Raw genomic sequence first — 10,159 nt, forward strand, 5'->3', positions numbered from 1 at the left:
AAAACAAATCGACTGTATCTTTCCATGGTCAACACTCTTATATTAGAGACCACAGAAATGACGCCACATAACATGCCTAAAACTTTGCAATGACACCTTTCATCTAAGGGACGAAACCTATAATTTTTGAGGGGGGGGGGGGGGGGTTGGGTATTTACGAAAAAACTTCATTCACTAGAAAAGTAGGAGAAATAAGTAGATTTGTTGCTGGAAAAATAGCAACAAATGGGGATGCCGTAAAGATTTTTTATGGTTTATGATAAACCGTAGCCTGCATTGGTCGGAAGAGTTCCGTTATAGTATTTTTTATGATAAGAGCAACAGCGGAAGACGTCACCCGCCAAAGTGTTCCCGTCATAGTTCAGGATAAGTATTTTAAAACTGAGAACAGTTAGGGACCGCAAACATGAACGACATCTCAATTAATTAAATCAAGGTGCCTTTACAACACACTAAAGGGGAGTACTACTGTGCAGAACCTGATTAACCTCCCTCTTATTGTCCCTCGCGAGGAGTGCATGTCTCGATCTCGACACACCTCGCTAGGAGTGAAAAAAAATAAGATCGACAAAAGACTTAAACTCGGGGAAATTTCTTGGAATTGGTTGTCCACTATATTTATAAATGGCGACCTGTGGGCGAGTGGCAACCTCCTCCAATGGAAAACGAATTGTTTGTCAGGAAGCATTTTAAAAGTTTGTAATATTGGATATTATTATTCAAACTATTCCGCAGAAATTTTTCCCTTTGATGTTTCCGAGCATCATTCTAAGAGAAAAAACTGCGCATTATAAAAAATTACTTTTAAAATAAGGCTCGAGAGAAACGTCGCGTTGCTTTTTTTTGGTTGGTTTCCTCAGAAACGAAACTATTTACACAGCATGGTCTACTATCCAAACAGAAGAACGCTCGTAACCACAATGTCAACACCTTGTACTGAAGGCAAACAAACTCGTTTTCCATGTTCTTCAAATATCGGAAAGATAATCCTCAACAACACCAAAACATATTGAAATTTTTCGGCGACTACAATGCTTTTAAGTTCGAATAAAACGATGTAGTGGCGAAAAATATAAAGTGTTTAATTGTTAATTAAATTTTAACAGACATCGCGTAAGACACAAAAGCGGCGAAGAACGTCTCAATTCACGAGTATTTTTTACCACTTAAGTCAAATAAACACTTTTTTGTTGATAAAACGTTTTTTTAAATTTTAAGATACATGCAGTACTGCATTGATTAAATATTATTGGGAAAGTCAGCCGCATGTAACTGATTCAGCTGATTTAATTAGCAACGCACTGAAAGTGTAGACATTTGACGGAACCGGCAAGGAATTTTAGCTTTCACGAAGGAAAATACCAAAAGAATTCGCTTTTGCTTATCATATTGGCGTAGCCAACGTATTTCCGCCAGTCGCTCTAACGATATGAGGAATTAGAGTCCAACTGTAACTTAAAAATTTAGATGTTAGCCAGTTCGGGCGGTTTATTCCCGGGTTTATTGAAAGCAACTAAAGCGCTTTTGTTTACCCGCAGAGATAGCTGAACACGAAAATAGAAACAATCGATCAATCACCTTGCAAAACCAGTTATTCTCGAGCTCATGCATTTGACTAATTTCCTTGTCTAGATCTTGTGCATCAAAACCTGTTTTCCTTAATTCCTCACAATTTTACCCAACCTTGCTAAAACCGGTTTGCCCAACGCCCAAGGGACCAATATATGATGCTGTTATTGGTTATTTCGGTTGTTAATCCAATTATCCTCACTCCCAAGGGAAATACACACGCACCCTGAAAACATCTAGGGATGCCCTTAGGCATCCGCAAAAATCGTGCACGAGTAAATACGGGGAAAAAATTCAAACAAGCCCCACCTAGTAAGCATGGATGGTGCAAAAAAAAAATCTTGCAGGGGGCTGTGTCGTTAAAAAAATTTCTAGCAAATACCAATGCTGAAAAAAATTCTTTCTTAATAGAAATTTCCCACCTCCCCCCCTTAAAAAATTTAACGGTCCGTCCCAAAGGAATCGTGCTTCCACTTAAGTTGAAAATTTCAGGACGTCATTCCAATGATCGGTAAGAGTGTAGACCATGGAAAGGTGTAGTCGATTTTTAAAATTAAACAGACCAAGACATTTTCCAAAAAAGCACTGCACGAGAGTTGCATTCCACGAAGGGGAAATAATCTAAATGTGCTCGTTAGTAGAGCCTTCGTGCATTTCTAGTTGGATTTTAGATAAGTTTCAATATATTATCACTGCTTACCTACAGAGTGTCGACACATGCCTTCACCTTTTCCTTATCTTCGTTGAGAGAGTACATCAATGAACAACAGGAAATCAAGGATTCTCCCTGAACGTGCTGGTGAAAAGTATCGTGTTAAATCGAAGCTTAAAAAGTAACTAGGTAATTTTTCATTTCAGATTAAAACTTATATTTAAACTGTCCTGTCAGAACAAATTTGCAGCAATTTTTGTTTATTCCATGCAAAAGTAAGTAGCTTTATTGAACCAGTTCACGCCAGATGCAGGTCCATACGCGTGCCATCTAATTAGAAGTTAATCTATCTGTCTTCAGCGATATTAAGCTAAATTACTGGGCCTGGGATAAATGACTATCCAATCGACGTGTTAACAATACGTACTTTGCTTTTCATTGGATAGTAATAAATGCGGCGGATAGAGTTATATCGATTCTTTGACTGATTAACTCTATTGAGGGGGGAGGGGAGGGCTTTGTCGTCTGGAAATGTTTTGCGTGTATCACGTGCTCGCCAACTTTGACACTAATATTGAAACCGTTTTGGACAGCACGGTTTTACAAATTAAAAATTCACGGCACGGATATCCAACGTTGCAGATTTTTAACAGGATCATTAGTCTTTGTCACCTCTACTAGTACCTCATCTGTCTGATCTGTTTCTATGATGAAACAGTTTTTATAAGGAACTGTTTTACCTTACACTTTATAGAGTGATCATTGCAGTTGCTTACGCGTACGGCAAAGTGTTGCTGTCAAATTTTATTTTGGAATACATTTAAATGAAAGAAGGTGATGGGTAAACATGGAGCAAGAGCTGAGATGAATGGAAACGGTGAAAGGTGGGCAGACTTCTGTCAGGCAAATGAACTGGTAATTGGTGGAACGCTGTTCCCCCATAAGGAGTGTCACAAGCGAACATGGAGGTCTCTCGACGGTGATATTGTCAACCAGATTGACCACATGGCACTTAGCAAGAGGTGAAGGAGCTCGCTGCAGGACGTTCGCGTCATGCGTGAGGCAGACGTTGGGTCGGACCACCAGCTGTTGATGGCAAAAGTGAGGCAAAGGATTGCTAAAGTGAGAAAGAGAGAAAGTGGCCGAGTGCGTTTTGAGGTCAGCAAGCTGAGAGAGAGATCTGGAGGTTACGAACGCAATCAAGTTAGCGCTGTTAATAGGTTTGAGGGTCAAAGCCGTCTACAGCAGTTGGTGGAGGAGGAGGAACTATCAGTGGATGATGAATGGAGACAGATCGAACAAGGTTACGTGGAGACCTGCGAGCAGGTGCTGGGTAGGGCAAAGGCAAACAGGAAGGAGTGGATCAGCAAGGAGACTTGGGAGAGAATCGAGCAGCGAAAGGAGGCAAAAAACACCATAAACATGGCCAGAACGAGAAACCAGAAAAGAGATGCAAGTAGAAGGTACCAAGAGCTTAATAGGGAGGTGAAGAAGAGGTGTAGGAGAGACAGGAAAATGTATGTGGAATCAGAAGTTGAGAGAGCTGAGGAGGCTGGAAAGAGAGGCAATGTAAGGGCTTTGTACGAGATCGCCAGAAAGCAAAGTGGGCGGTTCCAGAATACGTGTAAGCCAGTGAAAAACAAAGTGGGTGTATTGATAAGGACAGCAGAGGAGGAGATGCACCGGTGGAGAGAGCACTTTCAAACAGTGCTTATTAACCATGAAGAGCCGCTCAACCCGCCATAGGTAGAGCCAAATGATGAGCTTATCATCAGGTCAGGTCACATCACGCGCATTGAAATCAAGAATGCCATAAACAAATTAAAAAACGGGAAGGCTGCAGGATGTGACAATATACCACCAGAGGCAATTAAGGTGGGAGGTAGACTTTCGCAAAGCGCGTTTCCGGTAGAAAAGAGTCGACTTGTGGCAAGTCTAGGTGGGACGGGGACACGTCAGGTGAGGTTCTTCTGAAACTTTGCAACCGGATATGGAGTGAGGAGAAGATACCAAAGGAATGGAGGAAAGGTCTGCTAATCAAGCTCCCCAAGAAAGGTGATTTGAGCTACTGTAAAAACTGGCGTGGCATCATGTTGCTGTACATGGCAAGTAAGGTGATTTGCAGAGTGATCCTGGAGCGCATCAAGACCACGCTGGAGGAAAAACTGAAAGATGAACAGGCGGGGTTCCGAGCTGGTCGAATCTGCACGGATCAACACTGCGGATTATTGTGAAACGGAGCATCGGCTGCAGTCCTCCTTGTACATCAACTTTATAGATTTCGAAAAGGCCTTTGATAGTATCAGTAGAGACGTTTTGTGGAGATTGTTGCGGCACTACGGGATACCTGTCGAGATAGCCACCATCATTAAAATTCTCTATGAGGGTTTTCCGCACAGGTGGTACACAATGGGCGGAAGATTCCACCATTGCACATGAGGAATGGGGTAAGACAAGGCTGCCTGCTATCTCCCTTGCTGTTTCTGGACGCCCTGGATTGGGTAACAACGACAGCATTTGACAAGAAGACAGGTATTCAGTGCACCTTTACGAAAACCTTAGAAGACCTTGACTTTGCCGATGATCTGGCCCTACTTTCGCACAGGCCTTTGATAGTATCAGTAGGACATAAGGGATAAGACACGGGCTTTGGAGTTACAAGGTGCTAAGGTAGGCCTGAAGATCAATGCCACCAAGACAAAGCTGATGCGTATTGTTACCAAACGTGGCGATGATGTGTCTGTCGCAGGGTAGCAAATTGAGGAAGTGGATAGGTTCACATACCTCGGGAGCATTGTAAATAAGATGGGAGGCACTGATGAGGACATTCAGACACGAATTGGGAAGGCAAGACAGGCATTTGCGATGCTGAGACCAATATGGCGATCCACGACACTAACAACCAAGACCAAGCTGAGAGTTTTTCGGTCAAATGTGAAGGCGGTGCTCTTCTATGGCTCTGAAACTTGGATCGGAGGTTGACCAAGGGATTGGAGCAGAAGTTGCAAGTGTTCATCAATAAGAGCCTGAGGAACATCTTGCGGATTTGGTGGCCTAGAAGAATCAGTAACAAGGAGCTTTGGAGACAAACAGTGCAGCGACCGATAGAGGAAGAGGTAAGACACCGAGCTTGGAGTTGGATTGGCCAAACGCTGAGGAGACTAGATGGACATGTAGTCAAGAGGGCACTAGAGTGGAACTTACAGGGAAAGCGAGAGAGTGGAGACCCCAGCACACCTGGAGACGCACGACAATGGCAGAGTTGGAGGGGACACACCTTACGTGAAATGAGGCAAAGAGCACTGCAAGATAGGGTTAGGTGTTGCTCACTAGTTTTAAAGGATCTATGTTCCACTTTGGAACAAAGACGTTTAAATAAGTAAGTAAATGTGATGAAATGATTACACCCAAAGAAAAAATGACATATTGACGTCATTATGACGTTCCATTGTGTCAAAATCACTCAAGAGTCTATAGTTCACTCAACAGAAGTCAATTCCAGCTTTATTCTTATAACCATAAGCGTCCAAGTGACAAAACGTTCTAAATGTCATGTTCCACGAGACAAAAATTCATTCTTACGTTTCATGTTGTGGAGCCTTTCTCACGAAAGCGAAATATGCCGTATTATGCCGTATTAGCTTCGAGGCGTTATCCGCGCAGACTGTCATACTGAACGATGATGTTTTAAAATTTTATTGAATTTTTAAATTGTTGTTATAAAAGTGAATTTTGTTATCTTCTTAATATATTTTTAATTTGTACACGGCCCCACAAGCTTTTAGCTTTAAAATTTTTTATTGGTTATTATAATTACGAAATACTTACCGAAATCTTTGCCTTGAGAGCAAAATAGTGATTTCCAGTGTGACCAAAATAAAGCCCATAGCGCGGAGTCCCATGCTGCTGAGGAGGGGCGATAACTTTAACATATGAATCGGGCGTATCCTGTCAACAAAGAATTCGATAAAGTGGATTATAAAATAGCTGAGATTCTTGGGTGAAAATCTCTTATGAAAATAAACGTGGTCACGCCATAAAAGAGAGATGTTGAAGATCCACAAAATTACTCAAGTGGATCAGCCACACAGCAATATCATTGTTTGTTTATGAAGTTACGATTGAAGAGACTTGGACTAACGTAACAATGTAAGCTATTGGGGAAAGGTATTGGGGAAAGATTCCTTAAATATTTGAGTGGTTTGTAGGGGTTTTATCTCTGTAATCACTTATGTGCCAGGGAGTCGATAAATGAGTTAATGGTATGGTTACTGGTCGCGAGGTAGTTAAAGTGAGTAGTGACAGTGGTAGTTAGTAGTTGGAAGTAGCAAGTGGCAGTGTCAGTGGTAGTAGGTAGTAATAGTGGGTAGTGTTAGGAGCAGTAGTAGCAGGTGGGTAATAATAATAATAATAATAATAATAATAATAACTTTATTATTGTATCAAATTTATTAACTGTACCTGAGGGGAAAAGTTCCCTCGCTAGACACCTAGCTTTAAATATAGCTATCAATCAAAAAGAACCCAATTAAAATAACAACAAAAGCAACAACCATTTCATTTTGCCAGAAATAAGTAGAAAAAATTACAGCATAAAATAAGTTAACTAAAATAGGCAAAAAAACTACCAGTTACAAAAATTAAATTGCTTTGTCTAGGTGGTACATGATTACAGAAAGAAGACGAAGGTCAAATAAGACAAGTAATAAGCAATTAAGTACACTGTTACTAAGTATGTATAAATAGTTATTTCGATAAACAGCAGGAAAACATGTGAAAAAAAAGAAAAAGAAACAGTACCAGTTAGTGTTGTAACCAAAAATTGTTTATATAAGTTTACTACAAGCGGAAAGATAATTAACACACTTAGCCAGCAGTAGCTATAAGTACTTCGATAATGCTTTTTCATGTACTATAAATAAGTAGTGGTAAGGGTAGTGGGTTATGAAAACGGCTTACCCCAGAAGTTGTAATAATTGTTATTTTGCATTGCAAGCATTCAGACATTGCTCTGATGACCATCTCGTTCGCCCAGCTGTTCCGTAACAAAGTAAGCGCTGCACTCCAGTCGGAGGGAACATCTTGGTTTTGAATATCGTCACTACATACAAAGTCGAGTCTGTTCTGTCCTAGCGACTAAAAAAAGTATGTTTTCGTGAAGTCTTGAAAATCTGAGTCATGAATGGTTTCAGCTTTATTTTCCTACGCAGCTACTGTATAATGTAACTCATACAATTTTATACTAAACGAATAAACTATAAAAAACAATTGTTCTTTAGACTTAAATTGACATTTTAAAATGACTAAAAATTTAGAACATTCCGGTTAGTATGAGATAAAATTGGATATGAGATGGTAGATAGCCAACTCGGCGCTACGCGCCTCGTTGGCTATAACGATCATCATATCCAACAAGCGCGAGTGGAATAATTGATTTATTAAAAACGCAGGAAGAATTTCAATATTTGAACTTCCCAGCTATTTTCGTTGACGCGTATCGGCTTCCAAATTGTAGATAAATAATTATTTGATAAGAGATATTTCCTCTGCCACATACACTTCTCTCAAGCTTGTTCACGCAAGCTTGTTCATCTCTCAAGCTTGTTCACGCAATGTGACCAGTGAGGTGTCATTAAATGATAACTTACATCATATTGATTCTGGGCCAGATAGTCAAAAATTGAATTCTTTAGATCACTTCCATTTCTTCCCAGCTGAAAGGCTGCTGCCTTGTAGAAGCAGTCACCGTCACCTTCTGGTTCATAACATTTTTCAAATCCCTGTAACTCAATTCTTTGCGAAAGCAGGTCCATCTCGTAGCACTGGCTCTACAGATGACTGTGCCCAAATGTTACTGTCCAAAGAACATATCCTAACAGGAGCACACAACAAGGAACTGTAGGCAAATGCCATGAAATGACATTTAGATATTTGCGTTAATTAACCGTTTAATCTGTGCGGATATTTTAGTTAGATATTTTAATTATATGTTATATTACCCGAATTTGCGAGCTGTTTATTCCCTTGCAAAAATCGTAGCCGGCGTTAACTTGTACCCAAGACGACATTTTTGCCTCTCCGAAAACAACATGCATTATATTTCGAATGGCAATTGACTGAAGAGAAATATACGGGATTGCTGGCCTTTCGAACAGATATATTTACCAGACCGATCAAATTAGACAATCCCAAATGCCTATACGCCAATCATAACAAGCAGAATGGCTTCACTATTGCCGCAGCGAGATTAAAGGTCATCGTAGAAATAGGACTTAGAAAAGGGAAAAGTACTTAAACCCGAAACAACGATATGATCAGCCACCGAAACGAAACATAAGCGAAAGGAAACAAAATCAACGTAAAAAGCGAAACCTATCACCATTATCCAGAGCTAACCGTAAACAGGCTAAGCTAACATGAAGCAAACGTTAGTCGGACTAACCAAAGAGATATTCAGACTGCAGACCTACAGACTGACATACAGTTAGCCTGCAGTTATGGTTAGCATGCGTTCCGCTCATTTCGGTGATTTCGTTTTGGTATTCTTCGTTTCGTTGTTTCGGATTTTAGTACATGCCATTAAATGGTCTATGAAAAGGCGAGAAGTTTGAGATAAAAGATAAGTGTTCAGAAACACGCTGTCGACTTGTGGGCAATGTCTCCCGGCCCAGCCTGAAATTTCCATTACAACTGACCAAATAGATAAACCGATCGATGACTGACCGATTTAGAGACTTGCAAGATATTGCTCTGTATATTAATGATGAAAACAATGTAACTAAATATGAAATTGCACTCAAACCTGCTTCGGTGAGCTTTGCGATGTCTCTTCTCGATGAATTCTGATGCCCAGCTTTGGCTCAACTACTCATTGTAGTTATTTTAGTGCCGATAGGCTAGAAGCACTTGCCTAGGGCATTTTCCCTTGCCCCTGCTAGGAAAAAAAAACAGACGTTATTTCACTTGCTTGGGGCTTTTTCCCTTGCCCCCATCGTGACACGACATAACCGCATTTCTTTGTGTTCGTTTTGATTTGTGATGACTTATTTACATTGTAATACAATAGTGAACATATTTTAAGCCTAAAAGACAGTCGGCTTGAAGTTTTCTTAGAAAACCGGATGAGTTCACAAATATATATATTTATAACCCACTGATGAACTTCCCCGGCTCTCATTGGATCGGGACAAAACAATGTCGCGTGGTATTAAATCAGACAACGGGTATTATAACTGAAGGTTTTTTCCCTCGAGCTGTTTAACAACGCTTTAATTGTTATTTGTTCCACCAGGGGTCAGTACAGTTGCCGTTCTGACCGCCGTACCGATTTTGAAATGTAATCTTCTGGGAAACTATACTTTGGCTAGAATTCAAACAACTGAATAGTTTCACGGAAAACAATATCCTATTCTAGCCAAAAACTTTCTGATTACTATACCCTATCTCAGACTAAAGTGCTTGAAAATCATACTCTTCACAGGGGCACATACGTACATAGCTCATATATGGCAGTACCACTCCCACCCCACCACCCCCACCCCAACTGGGTTTTTCCCTTTTTACCATGATATCGCGCCTTGCAGAAATTGATTGGAGGGAAATAAATTGATAAAATAAAAAAAGCCTCATTCTACCTTGCTGGAGTATTGGAACACGATATGCTCCTTGCTGAAAGATTGTACTCAAAACTTTATAATTACGGTTGCCCTCGAAGAGAAGAGAAAGCCAACTGTTCATTTTTCGGACAATCTTATTTAGTTTCGGCATTACTCTCCAATATGATTCTCCGCTTTCTAACAGTTAGCAATCATGCCGACTGAACTATTTATTGCAGGTTAATTGGCTAAAACTTTCACTACAAATGTTGTGGATAACTTTGAATTTAATTCTACGAAATGTCAAAAGATCGGCAAAACTGATCAAAGATCAGAGATAATT

The 10,159-nt window shown here is 40.3% G+C and overlaps 2 protein-coding genes across 4 annotated transcripts in view; one reads left to right on the forward strand and one right to left on the reverse strand.

Annotated features, from left to right (window-relative positions):
- The window catches only part of LOC144649483 (uncharacterized), a 137,595-nt gene extending 127,716 nt beyond the window's left edge, over nt 1-9,879 (reverse strand). Inside the window, exons 1-5 of one of the 3 annotated variants that reach the window (XM_078508977.1) lie at nt 9,024-9,869; nt 7,870-8,093; nt 7,181-7,357; nt 6,050-6,169; nt 2,263-2,365 (exon numbers count right to left, since the gene is read on the reverse strand). In XM_078508977.1, the coding sequence (XP_078365103.1) occupies nt 2,270-2,365; nt 6,050-6,169; nt 7,181-7,357; nt 7,870-8,034 (558 nt within the window). In that variant the 5' untranslated portion in view covers nt 8,035-8,093; nt 9,024-9,869 and the 3' untranslated portion in view covers nt 2,263-2,269. The other 2 variants (XM_078508976.1, XM_078508975.1) reach the window with 2 other exon arrangements.
- LOC144649479 (cyclic GMP-AMP synthase-like receptor 2) overlaps nt 1-10,159 on the forward strand; it is a 113,772-nt gene that overhangs the window by 60,201 nt on the left and 43,412 nt on the right. The gene's annotated exons all lie outside the window — the stretch shown is intronic.

The sequence above is a fragment of the Oculina patagonica genome, chromosome 4, assembly GCF_052425735.1.
Source record: "Oculina patagonica isolate OP01 chromosome 4, crgOcupat, whole genome shotgun sequence".
Classification (NCBI taxonomy): domain Eukaryota; kingdom Metazoa; phylum Cnidaria; class Anthozoa; order Scleractinia; family Oculinidae; genus Oculina; species Oculina patagonica.